At 34.8% G+C, this 17,280-nt stretch overlaps 1 protein-coding gene across 8 annotated transcripts in view; it reads right to left on the bottom strand.

Annotated features, from left to right (window-relative positions):
* The window catches only part of POC5 (POC5 centriolar protein), a 52,902-nt gene that overhangs the window by 21,040 nt on the left and 14,582 nt on the right, over window positions 1-17,280 (bottom strand). For all 8 annotated transcript variants that reach the window (XR_010117046.1, XR_008652419.2, XR_008652420.2 and 5 more), the window contains 6 exons: window positions 16,709-16,914; window positions 14,821-14,997; window positions 12,504-12,608; window positions 10,474-10,653; window positions 9,109-9,262; window positions 5,328-5,605 (listed from right to left, as the gene is read on the bottom strand). Coding sequence is in view for 5 of the 8 variants with exons in the window: in XM_055252256.2 (XP_055108231.2) it covers window positions 5,328-5,605; window positions 9,109-9,262; window positions 10,474-10,653; window positions 12,504-12,608; window positions 14,821-14,997; window positions 16,709-16,914 (1,100 nt within the window). In the remaining 3 variants the exon portion in view is untranslated. The remainder of the gene's footprint in view (window positions 1-5,327; window positions 5,606-9,108; window positions 9,263-10,473; window positions 10,654-12,503; window positions 12,609-14,820; window positions 14,998-16,708; window positions 16,915-17,280) is intronic.

Raw genomic sequence — 17,280 nt, 5'->3', positions numbered from 1 at the left:
AAATAGCATTCAGTGGGGTTTTGTAATCCTTGGAGAGTTTGGAAATAATTCACTATAGTTGGATAGAAAACCGAAAATAAAAATGAAGCAATTAATTCTAAGAACAAAACATTATACCAGAAAGGAAATGTAGTCATAGTACACATTCATGGCTTAGCTATATTAGAAATCATAAATGATTTAATCTGAAATGGGAATATCTATAACATACAGGGAGGATGAGGAAAGTGAAGAGAGAGAGAAGGAATAAGGTGGCATCAGGAGGCCAAGTCCTTTTATCTGTAATAAGTTAACAGATAATGTTTGAAATTAATAAATAAAGAAATAATGATACAAACATATTATTTAGGAAAAAATGGAAACAGAAGAAACAGCTAAGAGTTAGGGAGATGGATTTAGAAGAATGTTTCTCACTATAGTCCTTGTAAAAATGATTTGGCTTTTTAACATTAACTTCTATGGATCTTATGAAATTGATAAACTAAATCTCAGATTTAAAAATATTTACAAATATGTTTTTGTGGACTAAATTCATGCTTCTGGCCTGAGGGGAACTTTGTCCTATTACTTATTACAATAAGGGACAAAAAAGATTTTACAAACTCCTAAAGATGCTTAAATGCTATTTTAAAATAGAAAACTAATTGCTGGCAGGAATATTCTTTGCCAAAATGTGGAAAATGAAGTACAATTGAGTTTGTAACTTTCCTCCTGCCCAATCACACTTGAGGGGTGTCCTCTCAGTAGCCATGATTCTCACCTGGAGCTTCAGGTGTGAATGAAAAACTACAGAAGTCTGGACTGAAGAAAATTAGAGTAGCAGGAAAAATGCTCATAGATGATAAGTTTCATTCAACCCAGCTCAGAATTGCTTCAGAATGCCTTCAATAATTTGAAAATATATACTCCTGTAAATAAAATGACTTCTAAAAGAAATCTCTATACGCTCATTTGAATTAAATAGAAGTTGTCTTAAATGACTCACATGTTTACTGTCAGCTGCTTGTTTTCAGATGGTTTGTCATTTGCACTTGTTAATGTTTATTTAATGTATTAAAAATTGTATAAATTGATGAAAAAGTTGAAAATGAATAAGGACAATTTAGAAATAATTCATAAAGATAAATTATTAGAAAAAAGTTGCTACTAATCAGAGGCAGGAAAGAAAAACCTAGAAGGATTCTCTAATCAGATTGTTTGGAAAGTTTTGTTAGGTTCATGCTTTACAGAAACTGAATCTGGAGATCATAGAAAATATATTGGGTGTGGTTTATATTAAAAAGATGACAATTACAATCTTTGACCCCACATTCAGTTTGGCTCCACATTTAAAACTAGCAAATTAATATATATTTATGTTTTAGGATAAAATAATGTATTAGGTATGTATCATTCTCTGCAAATTAAATGACCACTTACTGGTACCAATCATGTTGGAGTTCATTAAATTTATCAGCTTAGCTGAGTTTAAAAAATGCTATAAAAATAAAAATTCTAGCATTTTAAGCCACATCAACATAAGCAACAAAATTGAAAGGAGTAAGAAAAAAAAGGAAATGACATTAAAAACAGTATTTATAGCTTAATATTTGACAGAGAGACAGTACAGATTATTGGTTAAGAGTAAGAGGTCTAAATCAGATTGTCAAAGTCTGAATTCCAACTCAGTTACTAATCGTGTCCTTAGGCAAGTTGCATACTCTCTAAGCCTCAGTTTCTTCATTTATAAAATGGAGAATGCAGTACCAACTCCCTAATGATACCTTTCACTTTCTATTCGAATGAAGAGGAAAATTAGAAGAGAAACTTTACTAAAGGTCTTTACCAAACAGCTTTAAAATTCAATGAAAAATATTTCCCCTCAATTATTCCAATTGGAGTTAGAAAAAGAATAAAATGCCATCTACTGTTCAACTTTATGAACTGCAATATGCTTGCTTGTATAACTGTCTAGCCTTTGTTGAAAAATGGTTTCCACCATGAAATTCTGATAGTCTTTAACATACTGAGGATGTCTGCATTAAAGAAAATCATTTTAAATATGAAGATATTATTTTACTAGCATGGTAATCTTCCACTCTCCAGTTATTTGTTTGCTAATTCTCTGTACTTTCTGCACCTATCTCCTTTTAGCTACTGGAAATACCAAGAAAAATTGAAAAAATTTTTTGAATGTTCACAGGACGCCTCTGTGATTAAAATGACAAGAAAGACAACCAAGCCAGGACTGCAAATCTCTCTCTTCTTTTCCTATTCCCAACAATGACGGTTTCACGGTAAGTTAGCCAACTACTGGATTTATTGCTACTTTTGTTATCAAGTTTCTTTTAAAAACAAAAACATATATTTGAAGTAAATCTGAGTATTTCAATTATATAAGGAAGGAAGAAAACTAAGATTATACTTAGAGATAGATTTAATTGTGATTCTCTTTTCTCCCTGGCCCTAAAGGTCACTTACTTATGTGACTGAAACGGAGTGTGTATCTGTTTTTGAAGAAGTGGATGTAGTGGGATGGGGCAGATGGGGAAGGGCTGTCTACAGAATATTATGGTTTTTAGGTTTCAAAGACTTCAACACTATCTCCGATGACCAGATTATTCAAAAAGTTAGCAATAAAAAGGGTGCTAAGCAAACTCATTCATTCAGTTCTTCCCATACATATTCAGGTTTACATATAAATGCAGATGTACCCATGAAGTCACATTTTAGGAAGAGAATTTTGAAAAATCTAGCTCCGCATGTGTTAACTGCATATGCAAGATGAATGAGAAACCAGAACATAAACACAGTGAGTGAGTGTTTAAATGAGGTCATCTGTGCAGGATCACACTTCAAAATGTGTAATCATGGAAAACAAACACAGCTGAAAATATGTCGAGTTGAATTTTAGTGTTTTATTCCTTTTTTTTTTTTTTTTTTTTTGAGACAGAGTCTCACTCTGTCACCTATGCAACCTCTGCCTCCCAGGTTCAAGTGATTCTTCCACCTCGGCCTCCCGAGTAGCTGGGATTACAGGCGCATGCCACCACGCCCGGCTAATTTTTTTGTATTTTTGTAGAGACGGGGTTTCACCATGTTGGCCAGCATGGTCTCGATCTCCTGACCTCGTGATCCGCCCGCCTTGGCCTCCCAAAGTGCTGGGATTACAGGCGTGAGCCACTGTGCTCGGCCAGTGTCTCATTTCTAAGTCAAAGCTCCCCCACATAAATTTCTCTTAGCCATGTGCTAGATATTTTTCAACCTCTTTGTGTCAATAATTGGTAAATAACTGATCTCAATGTATTTTCTCCCAAAGTTAGTAGCTCTCGAAAGGTAAAAATTCAAATCTGTTAGAATACTAAAGGTGACCACTTGTCTGTCTCAATACTCCCTTTAGCTACAGACAGCTTGTCTGTCTCAATACTCCCTTTAGCTACAGACAGCTGTCCAGAGCAATGGCACCTTCTGATGGCCTGCCAAGGGAACTTTAAGACCTAAAACTTATTCTGTCTCTTCTTTCCTCTTGTAAGTAGTTAGGAGTTGGGAAGAAGAGGAAGACAAGCAAATCAGAATCATCTCAGGAGCTTTATAAGACTATACAGGCCTTTATACCAGATCCACACCACAGCAGGAAAGAAGTTAAGAGTGTTTTTTGTTTTTCGTTTTTTTTTTTTTTTGAGACAGTCTCGCTCTGTTGCCCAGGCTGAAGTGCAGTGGCATGATCTCGGCTCACTGCAACCTCTGCCTCCCCGGTTCAAGCAATTCTATGCCTCAGCCTCCCAAGTAGCTGGGATTACAGGTGCCCACCACCATGCCTGGCTAATTTTTTATATTTTTAGTAGAGACAGGATTTCACCATCTTGGCCAGGCTGGTCTTGAACTCCTGACCTCGTGATCCACCCTCGGCCTCCCAAAGTGTTGGGATTACAGGCATGAGCCACCGCGCCTGGCTTTTTTTAAACTAATGAACTAAACTCACTAACTAACTAATCACTGCTAGCTCTGCACAGGTGAGTCTGATAAGCTTGGCTTGCATCTGTACTCCACCCTTACTTGAGAAACATGGTTTGTAGAATACAAGTTTAACAACAGGAGGCTAAGGAGTTAGAGCCACGATGTGCTTCATCTGAAACTCTAGTTAAAAAAAAAAAAAAAAAAAAAAAAGAGACAGGGTCTCACTCGTTGCCCAGGCTGGAGTGCAGTGGTGCAGTCATAACTCATAGTAACCTTGAACTCTTGGGCTCAAGCGATCCTCCTGCCACAGCCTCCTGAGTAGCTGGGAGTACAAGTGCACAGTACCATGCCTGACTAATTTTCTACTTTTTTGTAAAGATAAGGTCTCGCTATATTGCCCAGCCTGGTCTCAAACTTCTGGCCTCAAGCAAACCTTTCACCTCAGCCTCTCAAAGTACTGGGATTACAGGCGTGAGCCAACATGCCCAGCCTCTTACCACATTAACAGCTTGATCAATTTCACTTCAGGCAAGTTCGCACACAAACCTTCCATCCCCATTTAACACTATCCTCTTGGCACTTCTCTAATAGTAGCTCACTGATTCCAGGAAAAACTATTCCTATCTCCATTCCAATTACAAATTACAAATTAAAACTCGATCAAGATGGAGTTACTACAGAACAGTGTTAGTGATATATCTGCATTTAGGAAAAAGGAAAGCTGTTAGCTGAATAGAAAATATAACATTAAATACACATTAACCTCCAACACCTTTGAAAACACCCAACAGTGTTCTTCAAATGTAAAGTCTGTCCTTAACTCTTTCTCAAATTAAATCTACTTTTCCTACATAATTTTTGAAAACTATAAATAAGTTCTTTGTCTTAATTATCACTACTATGATAGCATTTTCAGGTAGTTTCATTACAATTTAATGCTGTAGTCACTTTGTGTATTAAATATTTTCAGTGACTTTGCCTAAATACCACAGATTTTTTTTTCTCCATAGGAAAATATTTTATGAGTTCAAAATATTAAATTTACAAACAAGCTTTTTTTTTTTTTTTTGAGATGGAGTCTCGCTCTGTTGCCCAGGCTGGAGTGCAGTGGCGCGATCTCGGCTCACTGCAAGCTCCGCCTACAGGGTTCACGCCATTCTCCTGCCTTGGCCCCCCGAGTAGCTGGGACTACAGGCGGCTGCCACCACACCCAGCCAATTTTTTTGTATTTTTAGTAGAGACGGGGTTTCACTGCGTTAGCCAGGATGGTCTCAATCTCCTGACCTCGTGATCCACCCGCCTCGGCCTCCCAAAGTGCTGGGATTATAGGTGTGAGCCACTGCGCCTGGCCGCCCTTTTCATAAGGTGGGACCTGTATAAACTGTACTAACCATTTCTTCTGATGCAGCAGTAGCTGCAGATCCTGCACCAAGAACAGAAACAGGAACGTGAACAGAAGATGCGGAAGCAGCCCTGGTAGAAGTCACTGAAGCAGCTGAGGGAACAGCAGTTGCACTGGCTCCTCCGACGGCGGCTGGTGGGGATGGCAGCAGTGGTGATGTAACCGGTAAGGGCATCGGAGGAGCTGAAGGATCCAAATGAGCAGAATGTTCTTTTCCTTGAACACCAGGACCATGCTCTTCCTTTTTATTATTTGTGGAGTCTATCCCTATAAATCACAAATTAATTCCATTCAAATTCTTCCAGGTTAGGACTACTATTATCTTCCAAACAATGAAAACACATACTGGCTAAAGTTTGGTCCTAACAAAAATTTAGATGTTTACAGTATATTAGATACAATGTTCAGTTAATACAGTTTGTCAGTATTAACTGGTTAATGTCAGCATTAACCACTAAAAACTTCAGACTACTTCCTTCCACATGCGAAAGCTAATGGATCATTTGCTCTTAAATAAAAGATGAAAATAACTTATGTACTCAGTTGGGACCTTAGCTAAGTAGGGTATATTGCCATCACAACTGTCACAAAAAATATGATCACAGTGAGCCTAGAGATCTAGGTTCCTTTGTATTAGTTCATACAAATATCCGGATAAATGGCCAAAATGACCTGCAATCGATCTTTAGAACCACTTTCTGATATCACTATACTCCCTCATTTTCATGTACTGCACCTATCCTAACAATTTATTTTTGTTCTTGAGTTGTCAGAAAACAAAAATACATCAATAAAACTAAAATCTTCACTTTTTACATTGTAAAAGAAATGGGTTCTCGCAGATAAATTATATAAATCGTAAGTCAAGAGCGTATTTGTGCACCTAACTGATTTGCAGTGACACCCCAATCAGTAACCTTCCCTCAAAACTGAACCTTCATCTTGATCTAAGGAGCCAATAATGTCAAATTCCAGGGCTAGTACATCTTCCAATTTTAGATGTTTTCGCTCCAGTATTATAATTTGGTTAGTTTCTGCTTAAGACTGTATCTGTGTGGTACCAAACAGTGTGTTGAGGCTTTAGAAATTCAGTCAATGAGCTGTTTCAGAACATCTGAACAGAGGGCATTATGTAAGTCATATGTTTAAATGATTTTCTATGCAGTTCTCTTTCCCTCCAGAAATTTGGGCCTCTGCATAAGTCCTTTCCTTAGACTATCTGTACAGAAAATTTGTAGAGTATTAGTTAGTTACCTTATTTAAGAAGTTTAACAATGATTACAGTGCCTACCTAGATCCTTTGAACTCCTCTGATGAAAGGTACTAATTCAATATAAAATACTTTTAATTTGAAAACAAAACACACACTGAGTTTTAACATGTTTTGGTAGAGATTCTGAGTGTCTATCTTTAGATGGTGGCAGACATTAGGAGATGTAGAAACAGTATGAAGGTCAGGGAAGAGAGGCAGGTGACCAACTCTTGCTAATATAGGCTGATATCAGGTAACTCTTAAGTTTAATAATTAATCTCATTTCAGCTGGAATACATTTTTCACTTGTCAAGTATTTTTTCTTACTGTGCCAATTAGGCAGATATGATTTTAAGGACTTTTTGTCATGTTCTACCTTCTTCATAAAAACCTCTAATTTGTAAGATTTAAGATATTGCACAATATGAGAGACACTGAAAATTACAGACAGCAAAGAATCGGTACAAATAAAAAACCAAATATTTATTTTGCTCTAACAAGACAGGTGCATTAGGAACTTTACATTATTAAAAACTGCATTATAAAAACAATTTTTTTTGTGTGTGTGTGAGACAGAGTCTCACTCTGTCGCCCAGGCTGGAGTGCAGTGGCGTGATCTCAGCTCACTGCAACCTCTGCCTCCTGGGTTCACGCCATTCTTCTGCCTCAGCCTCCCGAGAGGCTGGGACTACAGGCGCCTGCCACCACGCCCAGCTAATTTTTTGTATTTTTAGTAGAGACGGGATTTCACTATGTTAGCCAGGATGGTCTTGATCTCCTGACCTCGTGATCCACCCACCTCGGCCTCCCAAAGTGCTGGGATTACAGGCGTGAGCCACCGTGCCTGGCCTATAAAAAACAGTTGTTTTAATAGAAGGGGGCCAGAAGTAATTTTTTTCTTAAGAGAATTAAAAAAAAAAATAGGTGTCATTAAAATGTCATAAAACCTAAATAGCACAAAGCAGATCCACTGAATTATACTGAACTTTTTTGCCTTTGGTAGTTCTACCAACATTATTGCTAATGCATGCTTTATCATTCTTGTCATCTTTCTCATCCATTGTTTTAAAAGTAACAGGTGCAAAAGAAGTCATGTTGTGTAATTAGCAGAAGACATTTTCTTCAAATCCTCTTATGGATATTGGCCTTTAGGAGACACAGTTGCATTTCAATTTACATTTTAAGATAGTAAATATATTAAGGTGGGAAACACTCCTAAGTCAATTCAAAATCTTTTTAAGTAGGTTATAGGAAACAGGTTTCTTGTAATTTAATGTAAGAAGTTCTAATAGGAATTTGTCACTTTACTTGTGAAACTCATATTTCTCCCAAGTAAACAATTAAATTTCTTAATTTGCGACATACAACTTCCTAATACTTAGAACTGAAACAGACTATTCTATCACTGAAGGTGGTGAGTTTGTTTCCAACCCTGATATTCAAAAGACCATTTATTGGAAAAATCAGGTACTCACCTAGGTATTACCAAAATCAACTATTCAGCCTTGAGATTCCATGATTCTCAGTTTCTAAATTAAATATGGACCACAAACCACAACCACTTCAGATAGAAAGCAGTTTGCCTAAACTTACTCCTACCCACAATATGCATGCTTTAAATAATAAATCTTTGTTGATGTTTTAAAATAAGGGCATCACAAGCACAGAGAAGTTATTCATTGGATTGAAATCATGTTAATGATTTACAAAATCTTGAGAGGTTGACTTAAATTAAAACTATTAATAATTACATCATGATTATCATCTTACATGTTAAGTGCATTTTGTCTTTTAAAGTGCTTTGAGCTATGTTTTACTGCATCCCACAAGAAGCCCCTAGGAAGCAGGTAAGGAAGGTTTATATTATCTCCTTTGCTCAGAGAAGAAATCTAAGACCCAATGAGGAAAACAGGCCCCTGGGTAAATTGGTGGCAAAGGATTCTAGTTATGGGCTTTTCTACACCAAGATGACAAAACTACTACACAAACCACTCATGTCAGACAATATGTGGATTTTTAAAAAAAGTAAAATTACTTCTATAGATAGGTCTATATTTATGTTTGCTGCAATGAGCTTAGTTGAGGCCTTTCATAAACTGGAAGATTAGGAATTTCTAAAATGAGAAACCATGACTAGATAACACTTACCAAAATAGTCCAAGATATTTGGCTACTTAAGAAAAGACAAAATTAGAAGTTTCGTACTTAAAAAGGCATTAAAATTCTTAGTTAAATGAGATTTAAAATAATGTTATACATTAAAATATTATTTTTAACATTTAGCTTAAATATTTAGGAGTGACAGTTTACTCGATCAGATTTAAGATACCATAAGTAACCATGACTGAGCTCATTTTCATGGCAGATTTAAGTCTGGATATGACACCTTGGAATTAAGAGCACACCTGGATGAAACATACCTACTGCAGATTATTTGTACTGTAGACCATACCAATCATTAAAATCTCCTCAAATCCTTTTTTGAAAGTAGGCAGAGAATCTTTAATGAAATACTAACCTGTATCATTTCTGTTTTGAAATATAGTCATGGCTTCGAGATTTAATGCACATACACCCCTCATGAAAGCTTTTTTCATGGAATCTTCAAAGTGCTCTTTTTCATGTTGCATTCTTTGAATCTCAGCTTTTGCATTTTCCAAAGCTCCAGATAACTAAGAATGTTTAAAAAGCAAAACAATTTGAGATACAAAGAAGAATACTGTCAAAAAAAATAGATATATACTTTGAGATTATTCTCACGTGAAATATTAAAAAGTTTGTCACTTACCTCTTCTGCTATGTGCAATTTATTTTAAAAGGTACCTCTTACCTCTATTATCTCCATCAACAAACTGCTTTCATTCCTAACCTTAAAATCAAGGCTCAAACAAGGGGTATTTTATCCAGTCCCATTGAAGATTGCTGATGTATTTTCATTTCACAAAAAGATACGCCACTTTTTACTGTAAAACTTTTATGTAGGATGTTAAACAAAATACATTAAGAGCCACAGAGAGCCCTTTCAGAAAAAAAAACAACAAACTACATGCCTGCAATATTAACAGAATTTTTGTAAAGCAAATGTTACCTTCAGTATTTGAAGTGGAGAGTGACCCTAGGTAAAACACACTTTCCCATAGGCCAAACCTCAGGGGACAGCATTTTTTGCATGTCATAGTGAACTGCAGAAAATTATTTTTATTATGGATTTATTTTTAATCTTAAGAATTTAATGCTGTAATGAGTTTTTTTTTATTTTAATATTTAACTTCAAAAGGCCTATTGCATTTTTTAGAATGGATTTTATTTCATTTCAATTCCAAACGTTTTCCCATGAAAACAATGTTAATTTTATTATTAAAATTCAATGGGAAAAAATAATTTCAATTTCGTTTTTTTCTTTTTTGAGACGGATTTCCACTCTCGTTGCCTAGGTTGGAGTGCAACGGTGTGATCTCGGCTCACTGCAACTTCTGCCTCCCAGGTTCAAAAGATTCTCCTGCCTCAGCCTCCCGAGTAGCTGGTATTATAGGCATGCGCCACCACACTCAGCTAATTTTTTTAGTAGAGACGGGGTTTCACCATGTTGACCAGGCTGGTCTCAAACTCCTGACTCAGGTGATCTGCCCGCCTCAGTCTCCCAAAGTGTTGGGGCTACAGGCGTGAGCCACTGCACCCAACTAATAATTTTAATTTCTATACAGCTCCTTATATCAACCATGTAAGAATATACAGTAAACATTAAATTAACACAATAAACGTTTTGATTTTTTTGTCTTCATTCTTGATTAAAGACCAAAAGAGGAAGTCTATTAATTAATAGTGAGTCTATCCATCTTTTTATTGTATTAGAAGAAAGTGAAAACCAGAAAAAGATGCTTACCATAGCAACTTTGGCTTCATAATCATTGGAAATCTGTATACAAACTTCTTCAGCTCTTGCTTGACAAGCTCTTTCTACCACATCTTTCCACTGCTTTTGGACTATGGAACGCCAGCCTTTCCACACTTTCTTCAGTAAAGTTCTCTGGTAGTACTGGTCAGCTAGTTTACTTTCATAAACCTAAATAAAAGTAAAATATAACTTCAAAAACACAGTGGACTGATAAATATATTGGTAGTAATAATAAACATAACATGGTGGTAAGTGTACATACACACATTATTTAATTCTATGTAATCATATTATTCTCATCTTGCATATAGGAGAACAGGCTTAAAGAGGTTAAGTAACCTACGTAGTTCACATAAATGGATGAGTAAAGCCAGACTTGCCTGACTCCGGAGACTGAGCTCTTATCCATTACATCATTGCTTTACGCAACTAATCAAGTTACAGAAAAAGAATACAACCAAATGAAAGAAAATGAGCAAATCACCACTTGCCATCTTAGTTATGAATTTAGCAGGACCAGGAGAATAACAGAGTGGCTAGAAGGCAGGAAAAGGTGGTGGCTGTGGCTTCAGATGACACTGCTTTCTCTTCAGTTTGATGGCCACCACAAGCAAGATTAATTTATAAACCTTGCCATCATATATGGTGCCAATCCAAATAAAAACTTATGCTATTTTTATCAATGAATTTAAATTCTTTTGAAGAAGTAGTTCAATTCTCAATTTCTTAAGTTTGAAAAACTATCCAAAAGTGACGGTAGCCTCAACTGTTCTGGCTAACATTTAAAAATAAATATGTATTCTCATTATTTTACTTGACAAGTTTCAAAATAGAGTATAAATATTCATTTTAACCAGCTTACTTAATGTGGATTTAATCTATTGGGATTAATTAAAAAAATGAAAAAACCAGAAAGTATTCTTAAAGGAGAAATCTTATTCCAGGATAAAGTAGGTTGAGCATCCCTAATCCAAAAATCTGAAACTTTTTGAGTGCCAGCATGACACCACAAGTGAAAAATTCCACACAGAAGTACTTAACACAAACTTTGTTTAATGCATAAAATTATTAAAAATATTATATACAATTACCTTAGGCTATATGTATAAGGTGAAATATGAAACATAAATGAATTTTGTGTATAAGCTGTGATATGAAACATAATCTAAAATCCAAAATTCTCCTGGTGCCAAACATTTTGGATAAGGGATACTCAACTTGTACTAGCTTTTTCCTAAAATACTAATCTCTTGGAAACTAAATACACAGAGATTATTCCACAGCTCACATGAATATACATGGAAAGCATATATATATATATATATATATATATATATGTGTATTCATCTCCTATATTCATGTGTCTCTAAACTATGTCTTGTTGTGGGATATACTCTCATACTTTTCCACTTTTGATGCAACAATTTTGTATTCTCTTTCAGTTCACTATTTACTGATATACCAACTCAGCTCTTACTTAAAAGATGTTCAAGTTTAAATGATATACTATAAGCTAAGGATAACTTTTAAAAAGCTGTACAGGTATGGCTTTCTCTGACTCTCACTCTAAGGCGAGTCTATATAACAAACATTTATACTGTGATTTAATGTATAAATATAGTAAAGCCTCTTTATGCATAAGTTGTATTCAGGCATTTTAAAAGTAGAAACAATATAGGAAGCATTTGGTATGTTAAAGATAACTTCTTTCTCCAATAACCACATCTGAGGGGGTTCTATTACCAGGGCATTTACAATTTAGGAACAATCCTTATTAACCTACTTGATTACTTGATGTATGAAGCAGGAAATGATGTATCTATTGTAATATATATGTCTATAAGATCTAAACTGTATTTTTTCCAAACTACATCAAAATCAAATTCCTTTGAAATAAGAGGAACATTAAATCACAAATTCATTTTGACTTATTAGAAAACAACTATAATAAATGATCCTGAGTACTTCTGAATTCAGAAGTCTAACATCCATCAGCTGTCTTCTGCTTTGACACTTACGTCCTGTCTGGCTCTGACATGGCCGATTCGCCAGTGGAAGAATGTTCTCATCAACTCTATCTTTTCCTTTTGCTTGCCTATGGCATGAGACAAGCTAGAAATCACCTGTAAACAGCAATTAACCCAATTATTGTGATATTACAATAACAGCAATTGGTGTTTGTGATATTACAATAACAGCAATTGGTGAGAAAAGTGATTTTCTCATATATCAAAAAATGCTAGAGAGGATAGGTATGGATCACTACTATATTCATTCAGTTAACCTCATTATTATCTTTAAAAAGATGATAAAACTTTCTCACACGAATACACTAGATATCAACTAATGAAAGGGAACAAAAGAAGAAAGAAGTCTTCATTATGTGTATATGGTAATCACCAATAAAAAGTTTATGTATATGCAAATTAGCTACTGACATTCAATTCAGGTAAAACAATTATACATTTGAAAGTTCTTCTATATACATCATGTCTTTATTCACTAGATTTGAGGGCAGGGGCCAGAATATTTAGATATTTAAGTATCTTTCTGGTCCCTACTACTACCCTGGATATAGAAGTTCCTCAAAAACTGTCCAATGATTTTCTGGATTAAACAAACCTATAAAAGCAAATAATAGTTCTATTATTTGCTTATTAGTTATATGTTATATATATAACTATTAATATGTTATAGTTATATATATAACTATATATTATATATGTTATATATAACTATTAATAACATTTTATACATATAACTATTAATAACATTATATATAACATGTTATATGTTATATATGTTATATATAATTAAATATATATAATTAATGTTATACATATAACATAACATTATATATAACGTTATAGTTATTAATATATGTTGATGCACTTCTTCAGTGATATTATTACTCTTGTTCTTAAAAAAAAAAATTCAGAAGGCTTTAAAATCCTAAGATAATATTCTCTCTTATAAAAGAACTGAATAACTGAAATAAATTTCTAAACATAGTCACATTAGAAAGAGATTTTGTAAACTGGGCACATTTACCAAGAGATATTTATACCTGCTCTTTAAAGAATTTCCAGAGAGGAAAAGGGCATACATTCTAAGCTACTGGAAATATTCTATGTGTTAAGCTGAATGGTAGTACCTGTCTATCCACTTTACACATTCTCATAAACTGAACATATGATATCTATATTCTTTGTGATACTTCAAAAAAATTAAAATAATTAAAAACCATAGAACAGAATTTTGAGTATAACAGAGAAAATGACTGACATTAAAGTCCATTGTTTCCAAAAAAAAACAAATTCTATAAAATGTTCAATTTTATACGAACTCAAGATATGTTTAAAAAAATTATAATCTTTAATTTATGAAAACACTTAAGTGCTACTTCTGCAGACAAGCAGCTGAGGTGTCTGCCCAAGTCCTCCTCTTCTGAACACCACCACTCTCCTATCCGTAAGTGGATGCCCATCCGGACATCCATTTATAGCAGGGCACAGATTTGTTGCCCATCTGCTTTGTTCCAGGTACTGTGTCAGGAGGCAAAAAATTAGCACAGACTTGAATCTTACCCTCAAATTCTTAAGAAGCTAAAGGAAAGTGAAATAAAAGATGTTTTCTATGTTTATCAATAAAATGAAGAAAGATTTCATTAATGAAAACACACCCATCACAGATAGAATTTGAGATGCTTAAACCCAGGCATGGTGGTATGCACTTGCAGTCCCTGGCAGGGGCTGAGGCAGGAGGATCGCTTGAGCCCAGGAGTTTGAGGTTGCAGTGAGCTATGATTATGCCTATGAATAGCCACTGCTCTCCAGTCTGGGCAACATAGCAAGACCCCGTTTCAAAAAGAGAGAGAGAAAAAAAGAATTTGAGATGCTTAAAATGACCCCTAAAAGGATGGTTTAAAATGTAGATAATGCTGGTTCCTTCATGTTCTCTTAAGGTTAGGAAGAAAGGATTAGAAAGAAAAAAACTAGTGTACTTACATTTAGCACATACTCTTTTTAAAAAAAAAATTTTTTTAATTGACAAATCATAATAGTTTTATACATTTATGGGTTACAAGGTGATGTTTTAATATAGTTTACAAGGCAAACACTCTTAAAACATCAAGAACACGGAAGTCAATGGTGAGGGTAAAATGACATTATGCTGGTATGTTTAATAGGAAGAATAAATCCAATGGCTATGAATTTTTCTGTCAGTTTCTGATAGAACCTGTATCTTGTACGAGGTAAATACTCATTTCTTAGAATTTATTATTTATCAAGACATTTACTGAATCTCAGTTAAAAAGAAATATAAAAAGAAGACCTCATCTTTTCTCCCAATGGAGATTTCAAAGGTTCTTTGCAGCTCCTTCAAGTCATTGATCTGATTACACAGTTGTTTTAAATGTGCTGCATGTTTTTCTTTCTCTTTTCTCATTTCCATTCGGTGCCAGTCAATAAAATTAAGTCTCCATTTACTTAGTTCAGATATGATGTTTGTCTGAAAAATTAATATAGTGACAATTAAGTAGTTTGTTCGTTAATATCACTTCTTAAAACTACACTGAAATTAAGAAACATTAAAAAAATCAGAAGAAGCAATCAACACAAAAATCATTAAAACAATTGGAACACATTAATGAAAAACATATGTAAGTTCAACAGTCACAGGTCTGTGCAGTTCACATTCATCATACTAGGGAAGCTAATTTTTTCCTATTTTAACTAATTTTGTATGAAATCTTGTTGTCATTTAAAAAAAATTTCAGGCCTCATTCACTATGTTCCTTTGTTTATTCAAGGATTAAATGTCCATATGAAGATGGATCAGGAATAAAGGGAAACACAGAACTATGGCATAGGCTAAGCCATACTGACTGGGAAGTTATTTAGAAACGAGTGATAGTGGAAAGAAACCATGAGAATTGATACTTTTTTTTCCCAAGCCATTTATCACAGATTATTATCTGTTATAATGGACTGCTAAGTTCTGTCACCCTACTGACTGGCATAAATAAAAAGACCAAATAATAATGTTATATAAAAAAAAACTGGACAACATATTCACTAAACACAATTTAAATGGTTGGTGGTATAATACTCCAATTGACTTACACTATTATAAGTATGAAACCTGTTCCAAGGGGGGAAGATGGTAAAATTATGCTGAAGAATTATTTCTAGAACTTAAGGTTCCAAATGAGGGAAAAATATAAATGCCACAGAACTCACATGGCCATAATTTCTCTATATATGTGAATATGCAACTTAGTTTTCTCAAATTATGTTTCAGAAAAACTGCCATTTTCTCCAGTTTTTTAATAGCAAAAAAACCAAAAAGCAAAAAAACAAACAAAAAAAAACCACTTACTATTTCTGCAATACTTTGTTCTACTTAAAGGCCAGTAGTATCAAAATAAAAATCAACTTTTTTAGATTTATCACTTACACATCATGGTTGCTATAGGAGTGGCTATAGAATGAATATCCATTGCTAAAATTGGATCTTTTGTTATCACATAAAAGGAGACATTTCCATTAGTCGCAACTAATGGTAAAGGCACAGTATGTCTCAGTTACACACAGGCTGAGCCATTCAAAATATCTGCCAAATTCAGTGGAGTATGTAGAACCGTTCCAGCAACCACTTGAAACCTGGCAACTCAAAGTACAGTTTCTAAACCAGTAGCATCACCTGGGAGCTTGACAGAAATGAGAATACATGGGCACAGGGAGGGGAACGTCACACAATGGGGCCTGTCAGGGGGTTGGGGGTAAGGGGAGGGAGAGCGTTAGGACAAATACCTAATGCATGTGGGGCTTGAAACCTAGATGGCAGGTTGATAGGTGCAGCAAACCACCATGGCACATGTATACCTATGTAACAAACCTGCATGTTCAGCACATGTATACCAGAACTTAAAGTAAAATCAATCAAACAAGTCAAAAAAAAAAAAAAAAAAAAGAAATGCACGATCTTAGACCCTGCTGAAGACCTACTGCATATGAAGCTGTAGTTTAACAGGCTTCCCCTATGATTCATAAGTACATTAAAGATTGAGAAGCAAGACTTAAGACACTGAACTGATCTCAGGAAACAAAAGATTTTAAAAAAGTTTAACTCAAAAAAAAAAAACAAAACAGTATAAACGAGAGTAAAACTATTACATTACATATTAAACAACTGTAATTGAACAACTGCTGTACCATACCTTAAGACCTGAACTCCAAAGATCAAGTACATTTTCCATCTTCTGAAGGTTTTCATCAGAAACAAGAAAATCGCTCACAAGTATTTCATGGGCATCTGTATGACTAGAATTTGTTGCTGCTGAGGAAGAGTCAGCTAAAAGATGTGAACTGAAAAAATCCATGACCGGGTGAGAAGGCTTCCTTGGCGGTAACACTGGTGATGACTCTAGAATAAAAGAAAAGTTGTAGCCGTCAAGCCAAATTGAAAATAACTCAAGTTGGTAAGGAACCATACTGGAAGGCTAAAAGATGTCTGCTACCTATGGAGGCTGAGAAAAAAATGCAGAGAAACTACCTTTCAGGTGTACCTTAATCTATTTTTAATTTCAGTATTGTCACTGATTTAGCACAGACTGGCATGAGATACCTCCTATACTCCCAATCCCTTCTCCCCCAGCAAATGACCTCTATCCCAAATAAGGATCCTTCATATATCCAGGTCCAGCCTGAGCTGAAACTATCATCATCTGTATCATATCACCATTAATGAAGTGCTTTCTGTTTCTGCAATAAAAACATTATAAAGATTAGT

The sequence above is a fragment of the Symphalangus syndactylus genome, chromosome 18 (assembly GCF_028878055.3).
Source record: "Symphalangus syndactylus isolate Jambi chromosome 18, NHGRI_mSymSyn1-v2.1_pri, whole genome shotgun sequence".
Lineage (NCBI taxonomy): Eukaryota > Metazoa > Chordata > Mammalia > Primates > Hylobatidae > Symphalangus > Symphalangus syndactylus.
The sequence above is the reverse complement of the archived record's forward strand: the minus strand, read 5'-3'. Positions and strand labels throughout refer to the sequence as shown.